Source organism: Suricata suricatta, chromosome 3 (assembly GCF_006229205.1).
Source record: "Suricata suricatta isolate VVHF042 chromosome 3, meerkat_22Aug2017_6uvM2_HiC, whole genome shotgun sequence".
Lineage (NCBI taxonomy): Eukaryota > Metazoa > Chordata > Mammalia > Carnivora > Herpestidae > Suricata > Suricata suricatta.
This window is the reverse complement of record NC_043702.1, coordinates 147,181,812-147,209,778: the sequence shown is the minus strand read 5'-3', so window position 1 is coordinate 147,209,778 and position 27,967 is coordinate 147,181,812. Positions and strand designations below refer to the sequence as shown.

The 27,967-nt window shown below is 54.8% G+C and overlaps 1 protein-coding gene across 3 annotated transcripts; it reads left to right on the top strand.

Annotated features, from left to right (window-relative positions):
* On the top strand, positions 1–23,440 carry TMEM9 (transmembrane protein 9). 3 transcript variants are annotated; one of them, XM_029935434.1, is made up of 7 exons: positions 97–269; positions 540–641; positions 1,725–1,816; positions 7,159–7,267; positions 9,657–9,788; positions 18,290–18,455; positions 22,231–23,440. In XM_029935434.1, exons 2-6 carry the CDS (start codon positions 576–578, stop codon positions 18,440–18,442), a joined length of 552 nt encoding a protein of 183 aa, XP_029791294.1. In that variant the 5' UTR covers positions 97–269; positions 540–575; the 3' UTR covers positions 18,443–18,455; positions 22,231–23,440. The 3 variants fall into 3 exon arrangements, with proteins under 3 accessions (XP_029791293.1, XP_029791294.1, XP_029791291.1); XM_029935433.1 differs by lacking the exons at positions 97–269; positions 22,231–23,440 and adding an exon at positions 1–49 and having other exon boundaries at positions 18,290–19,315; XM_029935431.1 differs by lacking the exon at positions 22,231–23,440 and having other exon boundaries at positions 18,290–19,315.
* The last annotated feature ends 4,527 nt before the right edge of the window (positions 23,441–27,967 follow it).

The following is a 27,967-nucleotide window of genomic DNA, read 5'->3' as shown; positions in this document are numbered from 1 at the left end:
GAGGGGGCGGGACCAGCTGGGTCTTCTGCGGCAGCGGCGGGGCTTGCAGGTTAGCGGACGGGGCGTTTGGGGGAGGGGGAAGGGGTCGTGGGGGCACTGGGGGGTCCGGGGCCGGCCCAGGACCCCCAGATTAGGTGGACACTGGCTTTGGCGGTCGGATCAGGTCTTCCAGCCTCTGCACCCAAAGTTTTCGTCGGGCCTTGAGCGGGGAGGAGCTGCCGGGCGGGCGGAGGCAGAGATGGCGGAGGGCGGTGGATCGGAATGCGGGGGTGAGAGCACAGAGCGTGGGCTGCTCCTCTGAGCTCGAGGGTCCCTGCGGCCGTGTCCCCTAGAGGCCTCTCTTTCGGGCGCTCCGGGTGGGCAATGGAGAGCCGGAGACTTGGGGGAGAGGAAAGGCAGCATTTGGCCACAGGGTTTTAGGAGGCCGTGGAATGCTGAGCCCAGCCCCCAACCCCATTCCCAGGTCCCTGCGAGAGGCCGAGAGTGCCGGCTGTGTTGTGGTCACTTTTCCTTTACCGACTTCATTATCTCTTATGCAGGTGTCCAGTCTGGTTGGCCCCCCAAGCCTGCTAAGCATGAAGCTTCTGTGTTTGGTGGCCGTGGTCGGGTGCTTGCTCGTGTTCCCAGCTCAAGCCAACAAGGTGAGGGAGGTGAGACAGCCGCACCTCTTACACGACCACCTTCCCCAGAGGTAGCTGCTGCTCCAGCCCTGCCCCTCTCACTCGTTTATGGGCAATACTTTGGGGACTTGCAGACGCAGGACTGCAGGCCTCCGGGAGGGGTGGAGTGAGGGGAGTGGGGTGGCTCACAGAGCATAGGTTCTGGATCCGATGGAAACCGAGGTAGAATTCCAGCAAGGGAGTTTGTGTTTGAAGGAATTCCCTAAGTTCCCCCTACCTTCTTTTCCTCCTGGGTTCAAATAAGTTAGCCCCTACTCTACTTAAGGAGAATCAAGTAATACAGTGGGTAGAAATGCTAAGTGTGAAGTCCTACACAGTTGGGAAGGTTCTGTTGCCAAGGGTGATCAGCCTCACCCAACCTAAGCACTGGGACTCTGGAGAAATTGCCATTTTTTTTAAGGGGCATATGACCCAGAGCTGGGTAGCTCTGTGGTATTTGAAAATTGGAAGATCACCAAGGCTTTGAGTAAGATGGGGTCAGAGGGTTTGCTTCTGGTCCCCCTTGGGAATTCCTGATTGGAATAAAAATTTTTGTGGTGGTGTTTCTTACCCATTTCAGAGAGGAAGAACTTTGTAAGGGGTTGCTTGGGTATTCCCATGGAAATGACCCACTTTTTTTGGTTCACTTCTGCCCTTTGCCTTCCCCTAATCCTAAGGTAGGAAGTGGGAGATAGGATGATGGAGGGGTGGGGGGAAAGGGTCTCGACACCATCAAGATCACCGGACAGAGGTACACACAGCAGATGTGGAGCCCAGAGTAGAGGACTGTCACTTTGCTTGCCACACACACCCCTACTCCAAAGCACCCTACTAAGGAAGTGGCAACTCCAGGCAGCTTTCCGGGAGTCTCATTTGCCACTTGGACAGTGAATGTCTTGAGGATCCTGTGATATTAGCGTCCTTCCTGCAGAAGTCATTCCTTGCTGAACTTGGGGATGGGAAAGGTCAAGGGCATTCATATATGGAACAGGGAAATGAAAGTTCAAAGTCTTGCTAGAACCTGAACCCAGGGGCCCTGTCTACCTGATATGCTTTTTCTTCCAGAGCTCTGAAGATATCCGTTGCAAATGCATCTGTCCACCATATAGAAACATCAGTGGGCACATTTACAACCAGAATGTGTCCCAGAAAGACTGGTAAGGCACTGTACAGGCTGGGTCATGGCTGCCCCAACTAGTTGAAGTTACAGGTGTTTCCTGGGATTCTTGGACCCCTGGAGGATAAGCTTGCTCTCTCTTCTTACGGAGAGTGTTCAAAGGACTGTTTTGTCCACGGTCACACAGCCATTAGGGAACAGGGTCTAGGTGTCTTGAATTCTCGCTGAGGAGTTCCTGATCAGAGAAGTGGATTCTGTTATCTTGCTTTGATTTGGGTGTTTACTAATATATACAGGATGGTAGCAGAGAACTTGGGAGAGGTTGTTAGTGTGCCCACGTACTGTGGGATCTGTTGTGTATTTTTGCAAAGCCTTGTTATGCGTGTTATTCTGAAGCAGTGTCATTAACACCTTGTAAGGTAGGCAAGATAGGTAGTGTTCCCTTTTTATAACTGCAGAGTCTAAAATCCAAAACGGAAATTTAAATTATACTCCTGGAGTCCTCAATTCATTTCTAGAGGCTTCACTTTTAAAAAGACATAAAGAAGCACAAATTCATTCAGAGAGAGGAGACCAGCTTGCAACACATTGTCCTAGAACGAGTGATTTCAGGGAGGCTCCAAGAGGGGAGGGCCTGGGGACATCTGGTGACTGACAAAGACCAGGAACAGGGCTGGCATGCTCTGGGAGGTGGGGCGCTTGGGAGTGGGAAATCAGTTATGTGGGGTTTTTTTTAGTGTAGAATTGGAGCCAATAGAAACAGCTTTAAAGAAATCTGGGAAACAGATTTAAGTGTGAGCTGAGGAAACATTTCTAACCCAGGCTGTTTTAGGAGTTGGGATGCCCCATCCCCAGAGGGGTCTGAGCGCAGATGGGCTGATGGTTTGCTAAGGGCACTGTTAGAAGGGATTCACATCACGGGCCGGGATGTCCAGGCCAATGCCCCTCTTGGTTGTACATTAGTATCATCAGCTGGGCTTTGAGAAGATACAGATTCCCAGCACCTCCTGCCCCCAAGATTTTGGATTTTGTTGGGTTTCTTTCCCCCCAGCTTTACTGAGCTATGTTAGATGTAGAACTTTGTGTAAGTTTAAGGTGTGCAGCCTGATGATTTGATGTTCATATTGTGAAATGATTACCACAGTAAGGCTAATTAATGCCTCCATCTCCTCACATAATTACATTTTGTGTGTGTGGCAAGGACATTTAAGATCTACTATAGTCACCGTGCCGTGCGTTAGATCTCCTCCCCCATAAGATTTTGATTCAGGAAGAATTGGGGACAGGAGGGCAGGGGTAATGTTTTCTTAAAGTTCCTTATGTGATCATAAGCAGCATGTTGAACTTCCGCAGTTCTGAGGTGGCCTGAGTGATTTTCCAGGAGGCTGCCTAGTTAGATGCACAGGCTCGGATCCAGCCTGCCTGACCTTAACTCTAGGTTTGCCATTTATTCATTCCGTGGCAGTTACTCACTCTCCAGTGTACGTCAGTTTCCTCTTCTGTAAGATGGGTGGCAGTATTTTGAGTATTGAATACGTGTGTGTGTGTATGTGTGTTTGTGTGCATTATGTGCTTATACATACCTGTGTAAGTGTAGCACTTAGACAATATCTGGCACACAGTAAGTGCTGTGTAAATGTCAGCTGATAATAATAGATACTATCGTGCCTTATTAGAAGCTACATAGATTATCATCGTCAGACTTACACGACAGCCCAAGAAAACTTGAGCACCTCCCACAGCATAGGTAGACTGCCTCTGGTTTTGCCCGTCCTGATGGAGTCACAAAGCCCTGAGACATGAAGTCCTGGGAGGAGCCCTGTGACCTCCGTGTATCTTGGCATTAGAGTTCAAATAACATCAGGAAATGAACTGATAGACTGTCCGAGCCCCACAGCAGGCAATAAGGCAACATCCCACAGGCAACAGCAGATTTTATTAGCAGTGCCTCTGCCTTGGGGGTATAGTATGGCCTGAAAACCCAAGCATGGATGCCCACAGAGAAACGAGTCTTGCCTAGACCTCTCAAGCTGCAATTTATCTTCCCTTAGACGTAGAATTAAGGGACTGCCTAATGAACGGTCTTAACTCGAGAGCTTTGAGACAGTCCCATTAGGGGGCTAGGTGGAAACTGAGGCTGGACAGGATTCCAAGGACCCAGAGACACTGGCGACACTCCCTTAGGGGTGGGATGGGGCTTGACATGTGGTCTTACAGCCTCGGTGCTAGGGCCAGAGACGAGTTGTGTCTTCAGGTCTCTGCCACCTTGCCGCCATGCTGTCACATTGGTCTGCAGCTTGGCGCAATACTTGCACCCTCCTTTGTAGTGCAGAGTGAAGCCAGAACTGCCTAAGCTGCAGTCCTCACATTTAATGGTGGTTGTCTTCCTGTGGTGCTGGTCTCCTGCCATCTAATGCTGGGAGTTCATAACCACACGCCTGTAGAAGGGCACAGACCCTGACAGTATTGCTCTATTGGTGAGTCTGCCAAGGAGATATGTTATAGAGGCCATCCCAGAATAGGAAGGAACCAGATAGGTTGGCTAGTTCAGTTGTCTCCCAGACTTTTAAAAACTGAACCTTTCTACAGACAGAATCTGTTTTGGAGACACAACATACAAAACAAAATCAGAACCGGTTCCGAGATGGACCTTTTTCTTTGCCCCTCCCTCAGCCCACCTCCCTGCACAGTGTTTTTTTGGAGTACCCAAAAGATCACAGCTTGAAAGATACTGTTAGAGTTCAGCCTCCACTTATAAATGAGGACACCGAGACCAGAAGGGGAAAATAATGACCTGCAATCACAGAAAACATGCAAGAGCAGAGAATCAAACCCAGCTTATCTTTGTAGACTCTCCCCTTCATGGCCAGTTCTTGGAGTCCTTTGATACCACCTATCCCCAAAAAGGTAAATGAAAGCCTTGGAGGGCAGGGTCATGTTTAGAGTCCCACTGACTCTCAGTAGGGCCAGAGCCAGAGCAGAAAGATTTCAGCTTTTCACTTACTCTTCCCCTAACTCTTCTATAGCCTGTTTCCTGTGAGTACCATCATTCCAGATTGAAGAACCTGGGTTCGCCCCTCCCAGCTGCCCCTGACACTCCACCTTGGCCTGGGGGGTAGTCCAAATATCCCACTGCAGCACTCGAGTGACCTTCCAAACCAGGAGCCCATGTGGCTCAGATAGGGAGGCCTCTGGTCCTCAGGAGGCTTGTAGGGACTTCCTGGAGAAGAAGTCCCGGCAGTGATGACCAAGTGTTGTGCATGAACCTGGCCTTGTCCCAGAAGTGGCAGGGTGAAGGTTCTGGAAATGTTGCATTTAGTTACAGTAGAAGAGGACCCCCTCAGCAGCCGGGGTGGTGTGTTGAAGTCGCTACCCAGAGGTGAAACCGGAATCGTCAAGAGGTTGCGATGAAAGCATGTATGCTGCATTCTAGATTTTTAAAGGGATCAGAGGACTTTAGAGGACATCTCATTTTTATTTCAACACTTGATCATCACATCACACGTCTTTGATGCCTCTGCCAGAAAACCATCCCGAGTCTAGAAGGACCCTGGATAGCTCAGACAGGCCTGGTTGTTTTCAGAGAGCTATGCTTGATTCTTGCAGGATTCCTGTCAGACCTGGAAGGGCCTTACAGGTCATCTGCTACAGCCCCTGCATCACAGAGAGGAGAAAATAGGCCCAGAGCCCCAGACACTTAGGGGTACAGCCAGGACAGCCCAGACCTGGCCATCCGTGGCGCTTGATGCCTGGTTCGCCTCTGTGAACCTCTGGGGCTGTGTTGGCCTTTTCCCGGTGGTAATGATAAAGGCGCATTCTCCAGGTCATTTGCTTAATATGGTCTGTGAACCATACATGTTGAGAACCTGCTGCCCTGAGAAGGGCTGGGACTGATCAAGAGGCCCAGGTAAGGAGTTGAGCCCGGGCCCCACTGAAACTGAGCATCAGAGGCAAAGATGAGCCAAGGATCAGGGTTTGGGTCCTGACCTCATCGTGGTGGAGATGCCACTTTGCCTTCATGAACCCGCCTCCTTTTCAAACGTGGGGCCTGTGATTTTTAGCTCACCTTACTTGGGGGCACTGTTAGGAAAAGGGGGGCAAAGTGGGCATGCTGTCAGAGCATGGGATGCACTTGACAGTCACTTGTTCACTAAGCACTGCTCTGCCAGGGAGCTGGGGTGATGGACATGGCCTCTGACCTCGAGGACATCCCCTGGGGGAGACTGTACAGATACAGGCAAAATCGCAGTGCGGTGATGGAGAGGAGCTTGGGGAGGGGTCCGGTCTCTGAGCTGGATCTCAGAGGACGTTTAGGTTCAGAGCATGGAGAAGGAAGGTGGCAAAGCTGTGCTTTCCTGGCAGAGGGCAGGAGATGTATCAAGGGAGGGAACATGTCCCATTCAGAGAAGAGTCCAGAAGATCAGCATGGGAAGATGGGGAGCAGGGTGAGGAGTGGCAGGCGATGGAACTGGACAGGTAGGCAGCCCTGGAGTGAGGTGGATCAGTTGGTAACCATGGAGGAGCAGCTCAGTTTGTCCTCACCCTAGAGGCTGGGTGGAGACATTGACCAGCTTTAGGCTTTAAGCTGGGGGTGATGTGACTGGAGTTTCCTTTTGGTGACACCACTCGGCTGCCAGGTGCAGATAGTGTTGGCACAGGGCCGGGCGAGAGGCAGGAGGGCAAGGGGGAGGCTGGGCCATTTGCCCAAGGCAGAAATGATCTGAGCTTCATCTAAGACACAGCAGTGGGACACAGTAGAGAAGGTGGGTCTTAAGAAACTTTTAAGGAGGTAAAATCACTGGCTTTTGGTAGATTCATGGGTGAGAGGAAAAGGCAGTATCAAAGGTGATTGCCGGGTTTTGACTTGGTCAGTAGAGTGGACAGTAGGGGTGCGTTCTGCCATTTGGAACACAGACTTCAGGGCTGGGGGGTTGGGGGCGGATGGACAGAGGGGTGTAGAGTTTGCGGGCCCTGTGGGGCGCTCTTGTGCTGAATCCAGTGGGCAGCTGGACGTAGGAGGGCCCCGGGGTGGTCCTGACTAGATTCCAGTCTAGGCCTCACCAGGTCTGAGTTGAAAATCTTTGCAATGGATGAGCCCAAGCAGGGAGGCCATAGCAGGAGGCAAGAGGGAAGCTGAGGGCAGAGTTTGGGGAACGTTAGCGTGTTGGGTGCCAGCCCTGTAGGTACACTTTGGAGAGCTGGTTTGGATGGGCAGTGGCCAGGTGCTGTGCAGCTCTGGGTTTGGAAGGGGGTTATGCCAGCCTGACCCGTTACAAACTCCACACTCCCCAGGAACACCCTCACCTCTGCCCAGCACCTCCCCTCCCAGGCTGCCTGCTTCCTGTGGCCCAGCTCCCACCACCCTGTCCATCTCTGTTGCAGCAACTGCCTGCACGTGGTAGAACCCATGCCGGTGCCCGGCCACGACGTGGAGGCCTACTGTCTGCTGTGCGAGTGCAAGTATGAGGAACGCAGCACCACCACCATCAAGGTAGCCTGGCTCTCGGGAGCAGGCCCCTCCCAGTCCCCAGCTGGCCGGCCCCCCACGGTCTCTGGCTGTATTGCTAGCATCCCAAGTGGCTGTGGGACTGGCTTCTGGGCTGGCCTAGTCGCAGTCACAGGGGCCCACTTCCCACACCTTCTTGGAGCCAGCTCTCTCCTCTGACATCTGTCTGGTGGCTCCCATTACAGTGGGGAGGGAGGACTGGGAACCTGGGAGAGGTGTTCAGGGTCATTCTTTTCTTCCCATTCTTCCCGGTTTTTCCCTTCCTCTCTCTCCCATTCTTTCAATGAGCCTCTTTTGGGTGCCTTTTATGTTCTGGGCACCAGGTGGGCTGCTGCTAATAGAGTGGGAAGCCCGCCTCCCACCCCCATCCCAGAGCATCCAGTCTAATGGAGCTCCTCAGACTCCCGAAAAGCTCCCAGGAGCTGTGGACCAGGGCGAGGTATGTGCGTGGTGGATGCTGGGCAGGAGGGGCTTCAGCCCTGACCCTCATTCCAAGGCTATTGGGTGAATTCAGGAGAGAAGCGGTAGACACGCCCACTACCACGGTGAGTGAGGACAGGGACCTTGTTCTTTCCTCTGCCTGAGGCGGACGCAACAGGACCACGGCTCACGCTAGCAGTCTCCTCCACCCAGAGTCTCCTCGGGCCTCCTAGTCTGTGTTCTAACACCTAAGCCAGACCTCGTCTACCGATTTCTAGCTTAAGTTCTTCCTGGCTAGGTTTTAAACTTACTTTTGCTTGTTCTGTGCAGAATCTAGAAATAGCACCGAGAAAGGGATTTAGGAATTTAATGACACCGCCTAGTCCGGGTTTCTCCTTTTGAGGCTTTGAGACGTCCCCTGCTGTCCTGCCCAGACCAGGGAGTAGCAGCTCCTGCCCTGCAGTCCCCTGTGTGCTCACCTTTCTGGGGACAGCAGCTGCCTGTCCCCATGTCCATCGTCGCCCTGTCAAGCTGTGCAGACCTGCCTTCTTTTATCTTCCGCCTGAGCCGGCCGCTCCCGGAGCATCTTTTCTCCTGCTCTGAACAGGCTCCAGGGGCCCCACCCTCTGGGGACCAGATGGCTGAGACCGGATTCTGAGCCAGGTGTCTCCTCTCCCTATTTGGCAGAAAGAGACTTCCTGATACGGGGACCTCATCAGACACACTTCCTAATCCCTCAAATTTCCCTCCAGTCCTTCATCCAAGGAGCCTCCCTCAGCCCCCCAGCTTTAGCCTGTTACATACTAGGCCTCCACTCCCCTTCCCCTTCTTGGGGTACAGGCAAGAGGTCTGACCATTTGTCCTGTTTAAAGAGGCATGAATGCTGATGCCCCAGTCAGGGAAGAAGTTAGTCCAGTTGAACTTGACCTTTGACTGAGCTGAGCTTTGACTTGAAAGTCCCAAGGTTTCTCCCTTCCTCGAAGGCCATTTAGGGCCAAGGCTGGGATCCAAAGCCAGTGGTGGCCAGGCGATGTAGAAGTAGGAAAGCATTTGAGATTGTCAGTAAGTCTGAGTTCAAGTTATATCTCTCTCACTTCGTAGCCTTGGTACCTAGGCTGAGCGGTGTAGCCTCACGGTTCTGAGTCAGGTGATTACTGGTCGCCCAGGGGGCATTTGGACACAAATGACAGTGCTTCTGTGGTCCCAGTAACTGAGGTGTATTCATAATGCCATACAGGGACTGTGGCTGCTGAGTGTCTTGGAGAATCCTGTCTCAGATGCCCAGAGCATCACACTGAGAAACATTGAATTAGCCTCTCTCAATCTGTCTTCCAGCTTGTGAGGTTCTCCACATATATAGGAGATTCAGGAAGTTGTCATTCTGCCCTTGCCCCTCGCCCCCTGCAGGGTGGCCACCTGAGTCGGGGGGATGTAGCCTCTGGCCATCAGTGCGCACCTTCTTGCCAGCCTGTCCCTTCCACCCATTGCCATGCCCTCTCAGGACCGAAGCTTCGTATCGATCCATCCTGTTGGCAGGGGGAGTGAGCCCTTTTGCCCAGGTGCTCGGCTTCTGCCTTCAGGCCTCTCCACCTGCCGGCTCTTCCTTGCTCTTAGTGTCCCATTGCTTTCTTCCCTTTCTTAGAGATAACCAGGTAGGCCCTGCTTCCCTGCCCCCCAGTACTGGGAGCCTCTTGGGGTATCAGGATCCAGACGTCTTCCTTCATTATCTGTTGTTTTTATGTCCACCGTTCTTGTGGGATCCCCTGAGTTTTAGGGCAGAGCTGGTACACATGTGGAATAGGGCATATCCCCTTCCCTCTTGCCCCCCAAGCCTCAGACTTCCCCAGTGTAGCCCTGGAGGCAGCAACACCATCAAATATGCACGGCACAAGAATTGGCACGACTTGCCATGCTGGCCGTGCGTGTTCACAGGGTGGCTGGCTCTTTCCCTCAGGTCATCATTGTCATCTACCTGTCAGTGGTGGGGGCTCTCTTGCTCTACATGGCTTTCCTGATGCTGGTGGACCCTCTCATTCGAAAGCCGGATGCATATACCGAACAGCTGCACAATGAGGAGGAGAATGAGGTAACCGGGGTTCTGGGCACTGGGGCCCTGCCACTCCTCTACCCATGCACTGGGTCCTGGGCCCCCAGCATGCGAGTCCCTAGGGCAGAACGAGGATAGCATCACAGAGACCTCGTTGGGGATCCGTGTCCCCAACCCCCATGCTCTGGTTCACTCTTCTCCTGGCCAGCGTCCCACACGTCACCCAGACTCTAGAACGTTCCTTAGCAGGGGACTGCCCTTTGCACTTCCAGATGGGGCGGGAGGTGGCCCTGCGGGTTTCCTGACGTCTGGCATCAGGCAGTCCCAGTGCATCAGCCAGAGGGGCCATATCTTCCTGTTGCCTTGCCTTTCTCAGCCCTGGGGAAATGGGCCACCCAGGGCCGGTCACACAGAAACATGCACAATATGCCGCTTGCTCAGACATTGGTGCGAAGCTGTTGGCAGACTTGGAGGTAGCAGGTTTGTCCATTAGTGATTCTGTAGTCACCTACAGAGCACCTGCTTGTGCGACGCAAAGCACAACCTAGATGCTTCAAGAGAAAAGCAGGATTTCACGAGCCAGTGAGGAATAAAGTAGGTGGCGGTGCTGAGGTAGGAAATTGCTGTGTGTGCTGGAGGAATTTGGAGCATTCCGAGGATAAGGGAGGCATGTAGGAATAGTGGCAAACAGAGCTGGCCAGTAGGGTTAGGCCAGATTAGTATTGGCCTCAAATATCAGGCTAAGGAGTTTCAGCTTCATGAGATAAAGAAGATGGGGGACCACTGACACCAGGCAACCTGCAGGCCCCTCAGGTCAGGGCTGGCGGGGCTGGAGTCAGGCCCAGCATGGCCTGCAGCCACTCTTGTCCTCCTCCATCTGTCCCCACGCTGAATGGTCAGGGGTGCCCTGCAGAGGAAGCCCTGGGTGGGGCAGAGGCCAGCTGCGGAAAAAAGCTCTTGGTGGGAGTGGGAAGTGGTGCGTGTGCAGCTGGCCTGGGCAGAGATGGTGTCCCCCTGGGAGGCTCCTCCCCACCGTGTGCCCGGAGACCCCGCTCTATGGGGTCACCCAGCCACCATATGGGCTCAGAGCAGAGGTATCCACAGGCAGGGCAGGTCTCACTGCCCCTCCCTACCACAAGGGACGGGCTCTGAGAAGTTGTGGAAAGCACAGAGCAGCCTGTTAGCTGTGTCCTTGTGGCTCCCGGCTGCTGGAAGATACTATCCCCAGAGTGAGGGAAGGAGGGAGTGAGTCAGAGGGGCTCCTAGGGGCGAAGCATCACAGCCATGTCCCAGGAGGGTAAGTTGAAGAAACTGGGAGATGTTTAGCTTGAAAAAAAACCAAGCCAAACTCAAAGAGATTTACGATAGCGGCCTTCAGATGGCATATCCTCAGAAGAGGGCTTTGCCACACCCAGGTGAGGCCGAGGCATGAGGACCCACAATCAGGAGTTATGAGAGGGAGACTGAACAAGACCTAAGAAGCAGTCTTCTTGCCGATGACACCGTTGATAACAGGTCTCGTGAGCTCCCCTGTAAGCTAGTGCGTTTGGAGTCATGAGAAGTCACCAGGCATCGGCTACACTGCCACCAGGCAGTCATAATTTAGAACCTTTCAGGCACTGGGTTGGAGGTGGGGAAGGGCACATCTCCCACCAAGAGGGTCCAGGGCTCAGGCCTCGGTGTGTAGCCGTTAGGCATTGTGGGTCTGGGCCAGGGGAGCAGGGAGGCCTGGCCATCCCATGGGCCCTGCTGCTTCTCCTTTTGGTGCCTGGACTGTCCCCAGTCTGCCCCCAGCCTTCTGGTGACATGGGTTTGGCCAGAGAGGGAACAGGGAGGATGAGCCTCGCCCCTTCGGAGCTGGGGCCTGGGAGGTTGTGGCGCTGGCTGTTGGGTGGTCTGTGTTCAAGAGGAAACCTTGTGCGCCTACCTGGTTATTAATGTACAGTAATAGCAGCTCTGATGGGGAGGAGCACTGCTAATAAACACTCGGCGATTAGGGGTAATGTGGTAATTGCAGTCCTGGCTGGGGGAGTAATTGAGAGATACAGCCCCATGATTACACAGCCCGCGCTGCGATTTCTCTGGAATGCGTGGCTCTCAGGCATGGCCTTGTTGTGTCTCCCACCACCCTGGTGTGGTGCCGGAGGGCGGAGCAGCCTGCCGTCCCTGGCTCTGAGTGCAGGCCCCTCTCCCCCAGGAGACCTGGACACTCCCCACCTTGAGTCTTAAGTCGTGGCTGCCCGCAGTTTGTGTGAGGGGCTTTAGGCAGAGCGGGGGGCTTAGATTTGGTCATCCAGAGCCTGAGAGCAGATTATGAAGCCAAGGGAAGACATCCCCTGGGTGCAGATTTTGCCTGAGTGGGAAAGAGGCTTGTCCTGCAAAGGGGTGCAGTCCTGCCACGTGTCATGGGTGCCTTCAGGGACAGTGGGCTTAGGTGGCCCTCCAGCGGAAGCCAGCAAGCCCACACTACACACTGTGGAAGGATGTCTGCCTTGGTGGGGGGGTTTGAGTGTTAGTTAGTCCCTCACTTCCTACCCCAAGGTTCTAGAAGGTAACAAGAGGTATTCAGTCTCTGATACCCTGACCCAGCCAGCTCTGCACAGATATGGGGGCGGAGCAGGGTACGGCTCCTGGGTACCTGAGGGTGGTTAGGGGGGTCTGCGGCCCCTGTTCAGCACCCTTAGCATGGATTGTCCCCTAGTCTCAGTACTCCTGGCTCCCTACCCCCTCATCTCGTGACTCTGGGTGGTGTCCTCAACTTGGGTGTTCCTAGGTCATCCCTCCTAGGGGTCCAGCGGCTCCATCTTTCCATGGACATGGCCGCTCTTCTTCCTGCTGGGCTCCAAATCCTGCAGGCGGCTCTGTGTAGATTGGTAGACCTCAGGTCTGCCCTCGGGTTTACACCCCAAGACAGAGTGCAAATCAAAAAATGAGCAGGGACCATGAAGGCATTTGGTGAGATCAGGTTTTAGGAGCTGTAGAGTCAGAAAGTGGGTGTTTTGGGGGCTGAGTACTTATCCTTTCCTTCCTGTTAGTCTGGGAAGGAAGGCTTCCTGCCAGAGGGGTCTTCATAGCCAGCTGGGGATGGATGGGACAGTGACGGCTCAGCTGCTGTAGGGACACTGGGGTCAGTAGAGCCCAAAGGTCTCCTCTCTCCAGAGAACCAGTGCCCCTGGTCTGACCCACCTGTCTCAGTGCACTTGGGGAAATGGGGGTGGGGTGGGGTTGGGGACAGGGAGAGCAGGCCCCAAGGCCACCTGTCTGAGTAGCGGTGGAGCCAGGGCTGAGGCTGGTCTCTGGGTTCATTGACGGTCTGGAGAATGTTACCCTTAAGGAAGCAAGAAGGACGGGGTCTCCCCTGGGGTAAAGGATTTAGCTTTTGCCCTATAAGGAAGAGAGTTGGAATAGGACCTTTCAGGTCCATTGAAAGTTCTCCTGGGCCCACACAACTCAATGACCTTGAGGAGGAAACTGTCCAGGCTCCAGTGCCCCCACCCCAACCCCCACCTTGAGTTGGGAGCCAATCAGAGATTAGATCTAGGGATTGGATCACTTCCCAGGTTTGGGGGCCCTTGGCTCCATTCCCCCAATTCCTGTAGCCAGGAGCTCTCCTGCCCTGGGGCGAGAGGTCTGGAAGAGGAAGGGAAGACTCCCCCACAACCCCAGCGCCTGGGGAGGGAGATGAAAGCCTGTCGTGTTCCCTTTGAAAGTGCTGGCAGGCCTCAGTGGGCCCTGATTGCCTCGCGCTGCCTCCCCTGGGATTCCAGCAGCATTAGGTTTAATCCCCAGGCTCAGACACCCTTTGAAAGGAGGAAGCAAGCATGTTTGCTGGGACAGAAACAGCAAACAGAGCTGTGTTAGATGTACGGGTTTGGCCCTCTTTGAAGAGAGAGAAATGAGGGTTTCCATGAGGCTCTGGGTGTCTCTGCCACATGCAGCATGGGCCCCTGAGCTCTGAGGGCTCTCCGAGATCTCACCCCACTGGGGCTGGGTGCCCCCCCACCCCCATGTGAGAGAGATATGTGGGGAAGCAAAGAATGGTGGCGAGAAGGCTCAGGGCCACTGGGATGGCCTCCCTTTCTGTCCACGGATGGGCGGGCCGTGCTGTGTGCTGAGGGCCTCCACCCCGTGGAAGCTGACAGTCTTGGAGACCCACGCTGATGGGGACGGTTCTCCCACCTCCTCTAGGAACGGACAGAAATGTACATGGTTCTAGAGCATCCGCTAGGAGGGCCCCAGCACTGCTGTTGGGAGCAGGGCTTTGGAGCCATAGCTCGGCTTTGGAGCCATAGCTCGGCGTTGGAGTGTGACTGCCACTTACTTGCTATGACGCCTGATCCCTTAGCATGGGCTCCTCAGTCTGGAATGGACACCATGTACTTGTGGTCATGTGTGAACCAGCTCGACAGGGGTCTGTCTCTGTGAGGTCTGAACACGTCAGCGGCCCTGGGACAGTTGGAGGGGAGCTCTGGTGGTGAGGGGCTGCCGCCTGGGCTAGTGTGGCTGCAGAGCTGGGGGACGCAGGGGAGGCAAGGCCAGGAGCACACCGCAGCCAGCTCTGAGGCCTGGAATGCTGTGCCCACAAGTGTTTCATCTGTGAGGAGCTAAGTATGCAGGCAGGGGTTTTGGGTGAGGGAGGGGCATCGCACCACGTCCTAGGAAGGTGACTGGGGAGCATGTGGGAGTCAGGGAGAGCTTTGCAGCAGAGAAGCAGTGGGATTTGGCGATAGCAGGAAGGATTTGGGCTAAACTGGGAAAGCGGAGGGAGGCTGTGTGGTCACTTTTTGAAGGGCTTTGCACCAGGGCCATTCTTAGCCGTATGACCGGATAAGTGATAAGACCGCCTGCCCCACACCCAGGACTGGGAAGAAGGGTGGAGGGGCCCCAGCCCTGGGTGGGGGGTTCTCTTTTCCTCCAGCTCCTTGTCATCGGAGAGGCTCCGGCCCAGCCCAGGGCTGACTCAGAACCAGTGCTCTTACGAGGACTGGAGAGGCTCCATCTAGGATGGTTTGGTGGTGGTTGTCAGCTGTGGCCTGTGTGTGCCAGGGTCTGGGGCATCCCAGGCCTGGAGAGGAGGGTAGCTTGAAGCGCCTGATTCTGGGTGTCTTCACAGGTGCTTTGTTCTTCCCCTGAGCTAGCGGAAAGATACCAGCATGCTTCTTTGGTTTTCCACGTCAGCTCCCTCTTAGGAGAAACCAGTTAAAGAAAGACCTGCTCAGCAGAGTGCTGGGATAAGAAAATCACAGACACAGTTCAGACTCCAACTCAGCCACCAAAATGGTTGTGTGACCTTGGGTAGCAAGATGATTCATCTCCCATAGCCTCAGTTTTCCCATCTGCTGATGGGAGTCACATTCCCCATGTGCCAGTGTTGTAAGCCTGGGGATAATCCACGCATTGTACTTAGCAGAACCCATGCCACTTAGTAACGCTTGTCATCGTCCTGCTAGTCTGGTCCTGCTGGGCATCCCCTGGAGTCCTGTCGGTATCCAGGCACCTCCTCCTGTCCCAGCTGCCCTCCGGCCTCCCTGACTTCCCAGAGACCCAGACTCAGAGGAAAGGAGCTCCATCAGAGGAAAGAGGCTGGAAAAGGTGCTTCCCCCCGCCCCCTCCAGCTGCGACACTATGTGTAGAACAGGCAAGGCTGAGGCCCCACTCTGGGCTGTCTTTAGAACAGATGTGGAGTCTTTAATACCTTTTAATCAGACTATTAGCAATGGAAACACGGAGGCTCTCAGCAGCAGCTTTCCCCCACTTAGGAGCTGTTTGTTAAGACTTTACATGAAGGGAAAACAAATGATACTGTGGTAATGCGGTGAATTTCAGCGTGTTCCCTTAATGCTCTGCTCTTGGCTTCCTCTGGCTTCCCCTCCTCAAGACGTTCTCCCAAGCTGCAGAGCAGTGGAGGAGAAGCGGGGATGGGGCTGCCCCGACCTCCAAGCCCACCTGAGTGCCCCAGCCCACACCTTGGAGCTCCCCTCTGGGCACTCCTTGTGGGACCCAGGAGGGATGAAATTAGAGGTGGGGGGTGGGGGACAGGGGGCAGGTGGGGAGAGAAGCCCCTGAGGTGTCCGAAGCCAGGACAGCCAGGTGCTGGTGGGCCAACAACTTCCCCAGCAGGCCTTCAGTGCCCACCTCCCCTGCACGGCCACATGGAGGCTTGTCCTTGCTCCCTCCCACACACACACTCAGCTGGCACAGGTGAACCAGGAAGGAACTGCATTGAAAGGTGGTACAGCGCCACAGGGGTTTTTCAAAGGCAGCTCCCTCTGGCAGCAGGCTGCTGACTTTCTGCCCATCTCCCACCAACGGGGTCTAGGGTCTGACGCAGACAATTGTGGTGCCTGCTCTCTGCCAGGCGCTGCTGAAGGCTTTGCTTCCTTTGCCTCATCCAGAAGCCGCTCGTACGGTCCTCGCCAGGTGGCTGGGGAAATAGGTTCAGAGGATGAGCTGACTCGCCCAGGGGCATATCCCGATAGGCGTCAGAGCCAGGATTCACAGCCAGGTTGGTTTGATTCCAGAGTGTTCTTAGCCACTGAGCCGAACAGTCCAGGAAGAAGGAAACCAAACATTTCTTGAGCTCCTATTGCATGGCGGCCAGTATATGTACTGTTTTCTTTAACCTTGCCATACCCTCTCCCAATCCGAAACCAGGTTTTTCAAAGTAGGGATCACAACTGTTAGGTCATGAAATTGAGTTTACTGATTTGTGACCACATTTTAAAAAATGAAATGGAGCAGAGCAGAGAACATCAGAATGCCTCATACTAAGTGTCTTATAAAACTTCCTGCTGGGAATATAGTCAAAAAAGTCTGAAAAGACTGGCTTTATTCAGTTGAAGCTTGGAGGAATAAGCCCTTGTCCAGGGACACGGGTGCTAGGTGGCTAAGGCCATCCCTCTTTCCCAGCTCCCACTTGGAAGCCTGTGAGATGAGTGCTGGTGGGGGGAGGGGTCTGAGCCAGGGAGAAGGTGGTCCCTCGGAGCCCAGGCCTAGAACCCAGGAGTCCTGACTCCAGGCTCAGTGTACCCCCTGCCTCACGCTGCCAGCACCCGTATCCTTGGTGTCCCCGCGATCCTCAGCTATCCAGGCTGAGGAAGCTTCCTCAGGGTTCTGGACCGGGGCTCCCAGAGGGCAGCGTTCCTCCTGAGACTGTGACTCGGAGTTCCATGGCGACAGTGAACTACCTCTCAGCCTCGCCCCTAGCCGGCCACCGCTCTGCAAATGCCAGCCCCCTCTGCCTCCCCTACCCTCACCTAACCACCCCTCCCTCCTCCCCTGCCTGGCAGCTGTGAGGCGACAGAAGACGTGCCAGCTCGGGGCATTAGAAGCAAAGTTGCATTTACTGGGCGGCTCTGGGCTTAGAGAGGTGTGCTAATCCCTTAAGAGATGTGTGGCAGGAGATGAGAGGCAGGGAGAGCGAGGGAGGAAATCCCCACAGGGGTGTGGGCCTGGCCCTCGGCTCTAATTCCCCCCAAAGATCAGGTTGGGGTCCTGCAGGAAATGCATGGGCTCCAGAGCTTCAGAGGCAGAGAGGTAGTAATTAGGGGAGCTGCTGCCTTTAACAACAGAGGCGGTTCCAAGAGCAGAGGGAAAGGGGATCAGTGGGGCACACGGAGGAATGGAGCCATCCTGACCTGACCTGTCAAAGGGGAGTGGGCCAGAGCGGGCTCTGGACTGGGAGGGCTGGGGTCCAGCTCCCAATCCCCATCCTGGCCGGGCAGCTCCTATGCACACTCCTCGGTGGGCCTGGCCTCCCTGCCGGAACCCACGTCAGGGCAGCCAGGCCCTAACCCCTGGGCCTCCCCACTGTCCCTGCGCCCTCACCAGCAGGGCGGAGGAGTTCTGCAGCCTCGTACCCGCCACGGGGCACACTGATGCTTGTCCGCGAACAGCAGGCGGCATCAGGGCCTCTGCTGACCGAATGAGGCGAACGGTCCAAGAAGAAGTCTTCCTCTTGCGGTTACAAGTAGGCCAGTGTGGGGGAGCCTGGGTGGCTCTATCGGCTGAGCGGCCAACTCTTGATTTCCACTCAGGTCATGCTCCCAGGATTGTGGGATCGGGCTCCGCGCTAAATGTGGAGCCTGCTCAAGATGCTATCTCCCTCTGCTCCTCTCCCCTGCACACACACACACTCTCTAAAAAGTACATACATAAATAAAATAAAGTAAAAGAAAAAGAAATAGGCCAGTGGAAGGCAGCCGAGGACATGCTTGAGCTATAGCTGTGTGGTGACTGGGGCCTCTGCTCATACCCCTCCCAGAGCGCCCCCTTTCCCAGGCCCCTCTTACACGTTCTGCAGACACCAAGCCTGCAGCTGGCCTGGTGTGCCGTGCTGGGCCCTGTGGACGACAAGGCAAGGCCCTCAAGCCGCCCCCAACCAGTGGGGAGGTCCAGCCTCCCTATCTTTGGGGAGCTCAACCTTTGGGAATGTTCTAAGGGCATTTCTTTCTGTGTGAGGCTTTTGAGAACTCCCCCTCCCACTGCCCCTGCCACCAGCTCACAGCACCAAAGCTTCTCTCCCTTTTCTTCCCCTGCAGGATGCTCGCTCTATGGCAGCCGCCACTGCCTCCTTGGGGGGCCCTCGAGCAAACACCGTCCTAGAGCGCGTGGAAGGTGCTCAGCAGCGGTGGAAGCTGCAGGTGCAGGAGCAGCGGAAGACCGTTTTCGATCGGCACAAGATGCTCAGCTAGATGGGCCGCCAAGGTCAGGGCAAGGACCAGAGGCCACGGCTGCCAGCTTCTGGGGCTGGATGGAGCCAGAGACCCCTTCCCCCCACTCGGTGCCACCCTTCCCAGGTTTTCTCTTTAAAAGCCCGTGGCCATTTTCTCCCTCCTCTTCTCTTTCTAGGAAGGTTGTAGCCAGCTGGGATCTGGGAAGGGTGATGGGGTCCCTGGTCTCTGGCTCGCCTGCTCACATCTTGGGCTTCAGGGGAGGCGAGTGGTGGCCAGAGCAGAGCTGAGACACCTCAGGTGGCCTCAGGATTGAAACAGTCTGGACCTCCTTACTTTACCCTGTCCACCCTTCCAGCTCCAAATCTCGGGAACATTCTTAGCCTTTGCAAGATGGAGCTGGGCCATCCAGGGCTCAGAGTGTCAGAGGAAAACACTCCGCATGCGCTCCTCTCTGCTCTGGGTCATGCAGCCGCCTTCCTCCCACCTCCAGTACCTCAGCCCCAGCTAAGCCTGATTCCAGCCCTCAGGATGGCTCTGGTGGGACAGCCGATGCCACTGAGCCGCACCGTGTCTTCAGGGCACGCCCGGACGCTTGTCCCCTCCCCCGCTCTCCCACACTCTTCCACCAGCGCACGGCGGTGCTGATGCACCTTGCTTACTCTGCCACCTGGGCCCTCACCCACACCTCCCTGTGTCTGCACTTGCTGAGCCAGACAGTTGGTGGGACCACATGACCAGCAGGCTGAGCAGTGGCTCTGAATGCCAAAGCTCCTGTCTTCGGATTTCCACTTCGCCTCTGAATTTCCTTGTCCCAGTGCATGGAGAGAAACGTTTGTCCTTCTGTTGTCTGTACATCCAGGAAGCCATCATTAAATTGTCTTATTTCTCTCACTTCTTGGATTTCAAGAGATCTGGAGAGCTAAGAATGTTTCACAAGTGACGTGAGAAGTGCTATGTCCCAGAGAAGGGACAGAGAACATTGTCCTTAATAGGTCCAGGCAGGGAAACAGAGCCTGGACAGTCCTGGACACTGTGGCAGGGCCCACGGGGGGTTCCAGGTAGAGGCCAGGGGGAGAAAGGGTGGAGGCCAGCCCCTCGTATGCTCTGTCCACTGGCCGTCGGCAATTACCTTGAGATTTTGTGTTTCATCTTTGTGGGACATTCCGCCTTAAACTCTGTACAGTCCTGATGTCAGTCAGTATCTCACAGACACAGTAAAAGCTGCTCACTGCAAAACCCCTATGTTTTCCCTAATGAAAACCCACGGCTCTTCAAGGAGCGGTGGAAAACAGAGCTGCCCGGGAGAAGCAAGCATGAGCGCCGCCAAGGAGCCATCCGGAGGAGCCCAGCGTGGTGCCCTCAGTCCCACCCCAGAACGTGCAGGGTGGGGTGCGGCCAAGACCCAGGCCGGAGCCCTGCACCTAGAGGAGCCAGCCAGATCTGATTCAAGTTTCTGCCCTCCGGTTGGGCCCTCAAACTTGTATTGAGGAGCTTTGTGTGGAGCCCCCTGCTGGTTTCTTGGTGAGGTGCGAGCTAAGAGAACAATGTGAGGTGCAGATTTCAGTTAGCAAAGATTTTGCCCAAGTTCAGAGTCCAGTACTAATATAAAGGGGATGGGGCTTCTGGGAAGAGCAGAGACTTTGGAGTTGGCCTTGAAGCAAGCAAGGGATGCAGCAGAGAAGGGGCTGGAGTGATTGTGGGATCCGAGCAGATACGCTCAGCCAGCATGAAGGTGTGCGGTGGCGTTGACAGGAGGCCCCATGCCACCGGGAGGAACGAGCACGGGTTCCAGCCCTGCCCTGTTCGTTTGCCTGGCACATACCCGGCACCTGCTAGGGCCACCCACTGCTTTGGAAGGCCGGGAGTGGGGTGGGGGGGCATTGTAATTCTTCCACAGTGAGGATGCTCTTATTTCAAGAAGCACAAAATTGGGGCTTTTCAAAGGTGGGCAGATGCACGTGTTAACTGATCAAGAGTAACCAATCCAGAAATTGGTGTCTAACACTACCTTGTCCCCACTAGACCGCACCACCTGGGGGGAATCTCGAGTACAGTGTTTCTCGGAGTCGTGGTTAAATTCTGCCGATGATCCAACCAGTCCTTGGTAGTTGAGGATTTAAAATAAAGCAGGCAGCTATCACTAACTATCAATAAGCCAAGTATGTAAAAGTCAATTAGTATAAAAAATTAGGATGACTGTTCACTTTACATAAGGATTCAGCCAACAGCCAAACATCTAGATATGCTTCACCTCACACACACACAAAATTGATTTTTAGACTTTTCCAGAGTGTGCCTCCTCTTTCTATGAATGAAGAAAGAACAGGGAGCCCTGCAGAGGGCGAACAGGATTATGAGCCCTGCAGTTAATTACAGAAAAGGTCAAAAGTGACACTATCCCATCTCATGTGGTTCAACATGAATTTTAGTGTCATGCTCAGAAATCCTGGGTCTCCTATCCAACCCATGGGACCTGCTGTTCAGCACGGGATTGGCCTGCCTGGAAGACACTGGATTTGGCCCTGGGGCCTAGGGCCTTAGAATTGATCTCCATGGTTTGAGGCCAACACACTTCCTGGTGGTCTCTCTCTCTCCATTTCTCACTCAGACCCACTGCACCTCCCTTGTCTTCTTGCACCTACCCTACTCCCCCAGCAGAATTCCAAGGGTGGGTCTACAACCCAGGCTGACCTCTGTTCCTCCCTGGGAAGCTCAGCTCTGCTCATGAGAGACATTAGGGCCCCTACGGGTTCATGGTCACCGCCCCCCACCGCCTCCCTGCCTTTTTGGGGGCAATCGATCCTTTGGCATTGATCCTTTCTTGTGGCTCAGTCTTTATAGAGGTTACTAGGCAACTTTCCTGTATTTCTTCTTCTCCCTACCCTAGAAAATCTTACCCTGCTACTTCAAGAAAATCAAGGCCAATAGGTATGATCTCTCAAGTTCCTTACTCTCATCTGAAAGCTTTTCTTCATACTTCTCACCTCCTTTGCTGTGGTCTTGGGGACAGTATGTCCCTCCTGTTCAAAGCCAACCCACCCATCCCCATTTCTGTGGGACCTCTACCACATCTGGAACCTCATTGTATTTCTTGTTCCTGTTCAGCCTATTAATGTGTTCAGTCCTCCTGCTGTACAAAGAAACTTCCATGGGCTCCACATCCACCTCTGACTACCCTGGAGTCAATTTCCTGACCCCATGCCCTCCACCTTCCCTTGCACCCCTTCACCCCCAGCCCTCTGTAGGCAAGGTCATTGATGACTGTAATTGCCAGACCCAGAGGATGTCCGTGGTTCTTAACTTTCTACCCCCACCCCCTCCTCTGCTACCTTTGATCCTGTGATCCTTCTTCATGAAATTCTTCACTTGGCTCCTGGGACCTTGCCTCTTTGGTCCTCCTTGTCCCTTCTGACCATCCCTTCACTTCTTCCTACATATTGCTATTCTCCAGGCTTCCATTTCCGGCCTCCATGGCTCAGTCTAAAATTTAATGTCCAAGTACTCTTCCTAAAAGTCTGTTCTCCTTTTGATTTTTTTATATTAACTCTAGAATCTCTCACTCTCTAGGCCAGACCTGACCCTTGAGCTCCAGGCTTGTCTATCCAGCTCTCAGCTGGACTCTCCCACTGGGTGCCTCAAAGCCTGTCAAAGTACGCATGTCCAAGATTAAGCTCTTTAATTGACTTATACTCATTATCTGAATTGACTTTTATATTCATTCTGAGTTGGTGGTACTACCACCCATCTGCTTGTTCGAGCCAGAAACCTGGAGGTCATTCAGTTCTTGATCTTCCCTTTGTCTGCAGTTCCTCAGAAGTCCCACCAACTTGACCACCAAGTGCAGCTGACTCTGGAACAAGGTTGAACTGCATGGGGTCACCTATCTGTGGATGTTTTTTATAGCACAGTGCTGTAAATGTGATCTTAACAACAGTTTCTTTTCTGCAGCTTACTTTATTGTAAGAATTCAGTATATACTACATATAGCATACTAAGTATGTGTTGACTGTTTATGTTATCAGTAAGGCTTCCAATCAACAGTAGGCTATTAATAGTTAAGGTTTGGGGGAGTCAAAAGTTACATGTGGATTTTCAACTGCACAGGGTGTCAGCGCCCATAACCGCCTCCCCAGTTCACGCCTTCCTCATTTCTCTTGGGATCACTTTGCTTCCCTCCCTCAGAACCATAAACGGCTCCCCATTTCCCAAGGCTTGAGTTCTTTATTGAGGCCTGTTAGGCCTTGAGTCCTTGCTTTGCCTGTACCTCAGCATTTAGCCCCAGAAAAAATTGGCGGAGTCACTGGGTGGGGCCCTTGGTAGGGAGGGATCAATGGGCTCTCGCCTAGGTGGGTGTGGGCCGTGGCTACCAGGATGCAGCTCTTCCCAAGCTGCCTCTGAGGCTCCGCAGGTGTCGGGCAGGAGGTACTGGCAGAAGCTGACTCAGTCCTCTGACCAGCTCCCGCTGTTCACTCACTTGCCCTGGGGGGCTGAGGAGGAAGCAGAGCTTGAAGGTGTGGAGGGGAAGGCCTAGTCTTTGCTCCTATCTGTTCCTGAGCCTCTGCTTTGCCAGCGCAGGCAATCCCTGCAGGCTCCAGGGAGCCGGCAGGGTGGGTGGGTGGAGTGCGCGCTAGAAGCTGGGATGAATGGACGGCCCTTCACCCCTCTGAGCCAACCCCTCATCTGTAGCAATACCACAGCCCGTGGTGAGTGCTCATCAGGAGGTAGCTGTCATTCTGAGGGACTGCCCCGAAATCTCCCAGAAGATCAGGCCTCCCTTGAGTAAAGCAAGTGGGGCACTTAAAAGCATGAACTCTGAGCCAGTAGCCTGGGTACAAAGGCGAACTCCGCCCCTTACTGGCTTGGCAACTTCGAGTGGATTTTGAAGCCTTGCATGCCTCTGTTTCCTCACTGCAGAACGGGAGTAATTACCTACCTCATTGGGTTGCTGTAAAGAATAAATTATTAACGTGCATAAAACACAACAATCCTAGCACATAAATAAAGTACTTAGCATTGGCTATTCTTAATTCCCTATTATTACTGTTACAGCACAAACTCCTACCCATCAGGTCAAGGTTGTATAGATTGAACAGAGAATTCCTACTTAGTGCGATCAGGGAGGGGGGCCCTTAGGGCTCCAGGAAGCCCTGACCCATCAGCTAAATCCCTTTCTTGCAGAAGGTCTCAGAACTCCTGGGAGTGATTAGCTGCTGGTGGCCCTCAGCCCTTAGCTACCCCCTTGGCCCCTGATCTCTGTGCTCCCCAGGCACTGAGCTGAGCTCAGAGCCAAGGCTGGAGGCAGGCAGGACCTGAGAGCCCTGGGCTTCTCTGATGACTGCATCAGGGTGGACACAGAGGATAAGGCTCCAGGCTGGGAGTCAGGAGGCCTGGTCCCACCGTGGCTCTGCAGTCACTCGCTGCCTGATCTCAAACAGCAGGCCTCCTGTCTGAGCCCAACCTTCTCCAGCGAGAGAGTGAGGATGGGACACCGGCCCCCTGGTTTCCTGAAGTGTGGCTCACACGAGCGTGGTGATCTTAGAGGGTACCCTGAAGAATACTCTTTATTCTGGTAGATCTGTGATTATCTTAATGAGTATTAGAAAAAAAAAAAAAAGCCCACACAATCAGCACATAAACTTTGTGATTTCAAGGAAATGAGTGCCAAGGACGAGGAAAAAGGAGGAAAGTGAGTGCATATGAAGAAAATAGTCGCCAACCAGTACAAAGGGTGCTCAGAAACGGCAGAAGTTTTGCACAAAACTGGGTGCTAATGCTCCTGACTGGGGACCCCTGAGGTGGTTGATATCTAAGGTACCTTCAGAACTGACATCTGTAACCTATTTAATCTCTCTAGATGTCAGTGTCCCACTGGCCAAACAAACCCGGGGTGGGGGGAGGGGGTGTAAACGAGTACTAAGAGAGGGTCTTCTCCCGCTTCTGCTGGTGTGACCGTGCCTGGGGAGCCCAGAGCAGGCACCAAGTGGACCCATGCCCAGACAGCCTGGACCTGGCCCAGATCAGAGGACACTAGCGTAGTGGCCCGGTGTGTAGACACAGGGGCCAATCTGCCAGGGTCCTAATCCCACGGCTGACTCTTCCGAGCTGTGTGAATTTGGGCAAATTAATGCAGCTTCCTTTCCTCAGTGGAGAAGTGTGGATAGTCACTAATCTCAGAGTGTTGGAAGGGGTCGATGTGCGAGGCGCATGTGTGAGTGTAACAGAGCCTGGCAGGTAGTAAGTGCTCAGTGGTGTGAGGCGGAGGGTCTCCCCTCCTGCTGAGAGGGTACCTGGGGCCCCCAGGCTCTTTCTGCAAGGAAACGGTATGAAATTCACCGTGAGGCTGACGAGGCAGAGGCTAGCGCACAGGTCTCCTTGCTTTCTCCTTGTTAGGTCAGTGAACTTTGCCAGAGTTAGGGTCTTGCTTTGCCCAAGGCTCAACTAGCTGCCTGTGTGTCTTGGGCAAACCCTGCCCCCTCTGGGGGCCTGTTTCTGTGGCCTGGGTGGCCTCCAAGGCCCTCCAGCTCTGGCATCAGGCAGTTTTGTGGGATAGCCCTCTGCTCCCCAGTAGTCCCCAGTGGGCACACGGCAGCCCCCTGCCCAGCAGTGTGAGGACATGTCCTGCCCAGCCCTGGAGCTGTGTCCTGGAGAGCCACCGCAGCCCTCTCAGTCCCCCATCCTTGCCCGGAAGTGCCCAGGGGCCACATTAGCTCCCAGCACCAAACTGGTATCGTAAAGTCACTCCAGAGAGAAGGCTGTCTTTCCCTCACCATGAGGACTGACTGGCCCCCTGAGAAAAGACTCCCTGTGTCGTCCCGGGTTTTGCACCCTGCACGTCCAGGAGGCATTTCCTCCTCGAATTCGGGTCCCTCCCGCAGCACACACGTGCATCGTGGAGGCTCTCTAGCTTCCCTGCCAGCCGCACCCGCGTGCTGGCCCTCCGCGGGCCCTCAGGTGGGCGCACCCAGTGGGACAGCATCCCCGCGCACCCTGGGCTCCAGCCCGAGCTGCAGTTGTCTTGCTTGGACTCGGGGGCAGCCAATCACAGGAGGCCGAGAGTGGCCCTCTCTCCTCCTAGGGAGTGGATCCCAGATCAGAGGAGTCCCCCCCCCCCACCGCCCTCCTCCCTCCCCTTCTGGGTGTGTCGCCGCCTTTTGAAGCTTAATCAGGAAAGTGTACCTGGCTCCTGGTGCTGTGGCAGGGAGGCTGCAGAAGGCGCCGCAGGACAGGCAGGCGGCACTGCAGTCCCTTGTCCCCCTGAAGGCCCACGAGCCACCGACAGCGGTGCAGGAGGAGCGACCCCCAAAGAGGTAACTGTGCAGAGGTGGGGGCTGCGGGATGTCTCTGGGTTTTGTCCTGAAATAGTGACGGCCCCACCCAACTTGGAGGAGTGAGGCTGGGAACAGTTTACGCAGGGCTTAGTCACCCCGACGGCTTTCCTCCCCAAAGGAAAGGAAAACAGAGCTGAGCCACCTGCTGGCTCGGGTCATGGCAGCCATCTCTGAGGGGACCAGGCAAGAGTAGCTGTGATGCCAAGGGCTTTGCCACCCACTGGGAATTTTTCCGTGGACTTGATCTCAGGAGAGGCCGCTGCCACTGCGTTTGGCCCAATGCCTCATGCCTGCCAGTATCCAGAGACTAAAGCGTGGGTTTTCTGGGTGGAAATCAGCTGGGGTTAGCTCTCCGGGAGACAGCTGCAATGTGAAGGGTGTGGGCAGGGGAGACCTCGGTCCTGTGTTGGAATGTGAGCGCAGGCTTGAGGTGGTGCAGGGCAGCGTTTGGGCTTATGAGCCCTGGAGCAGACTGTCTGGGTCAAATCCCAGCTCTTTTACTTGGCAGCTATGAGACCACAGGCCATTTGCTCATCTGCCGCTCAGTCCCATCACCTGTGAAGTGGTTCAGTAATACATACCCCCCTGCGAGAGGATCAAACGGTGACGCGCTTGGACCAGCGCTTAGCACAGAGTAAGTTCTCCAGAATCTTTGCATGGTGTTTGTCATCCTGCCACTTCCCAGAAACATGATCTCGCTGAAGCTCCCTGAAGCTCTCTGAGCCTCAGTTTCTCCATCCACAGCACAGGGAAGAGAAGTTACCAGGAGGGGATTAGATATGTTGCTAACACATGGTAGGTGCCCTGTGAGTTGCAGCCCCCTTCCCTGCGAAGGGAGCCAAGATTCTGTCCCTATAAAGACACTATTTCCTCGCATTTGGTGCCCATGCTTTTTGGTCTGCTGCTGGAGGAAGCAGTTCAGTTAGAAAAGTTCTGTGTTCTCGGGCCCGGCATGTCTGCATCGCGGTTCGACCACAGGTGTGAGACAAACTAGACGTGGCTCATGAGTGCCTGTGTCACTGCAGCGTTCTATGGATCGGATGGGCCACTCTCTTGTGTGACCGCACGCCTGGCCGCTGAATCGCCCCTCCACCCACCAGGGGCACCTCCTGGCATCAGGAGCAGCGCCAACCGTGCAGCACGCTGAGGCCCGGTCCCGTCTTTCCCCAGAAGAGAGCAAGATGCAAACATGTGGCAAGGTCATCGGTAAGGCGAGAAGACAACCCGAGAAGGGGCGTCCCCAAACCGATGACGGCTGATGAGGGACAATGCAAAGGCTTTAGGATTCAGGGGAGAAAGAGAAAGAATAGAACGGGAGGGGGCAGGGCAGTCTCCACAGACATGGGCAGACTCCAAATAGTTCCAGAGGAGTTGAATTTGGATGGGTGGAAAGGCAGGGGCCGAAGCTCCAGGAGAGGAGTAACTTGGGCATCGCAGGGAGAAGGCAGAGGCTGGTGTGGAGAAATGGGTCACAGTGGAGGTGGGGGCTGATTCGGCGAAGGGCAGAGAGGGGAGGTTGGAGGAGGAGAGGTCGGCATACCACTGAGGACCTTTGGCGCCAGGCAAGGGGGTGTACACTTTAAATTGTTTATGGGGGGGGGCAACATAAGCAAAATAATGTTTTAGAGGACGAGTCTGGCTCTGTGCACCTAGGGGGCCTGTGTGGGGCAGGGTGGGAGCCTGGACACCGGCCGCCACCCCCAGCGGCTGCAGAGGCACAGAGATATTGGCTGAGCACTAACGTAAAGATGCTCTCACACGTGACCCCCTGGAACTGCACAGTAACCCTAGGGAGTGGGTGTCACAGTCGTCCCCCATCCACTCCACCCGCCACTCCAGCCAGAAAGTGGCAAAGCCAGGATCCCAAGCCACAGGACCACAAGCCTGGTCAGATGTCAAGTTTTGACAAGATGCAGTGAGCACCAAGTCCCTCTAAGATGTGGGCAAGTGCATGCATGAGAGACAGATCAGAGAACCCCGGGGACTGGACGTGTAGGGAGCCGTGAGGACCTCAGCCACCGGGAGAGGGGACTGGGGTGAGGAGGTGAGAAGACAGGGCCACTGGCCGACCTGGCCGCAGCTGCAGGCTCTTCCGGCCCTGGCTGCCAGCTCGTGGAGTGGGGAGAAGACCCCTTCCTCACAGGTGACATCAGTGAGATCTGGCGCGTCAAGCGTCACAGGTGCAACGCAGCACTACCTCTCTCCCATCCGTCCC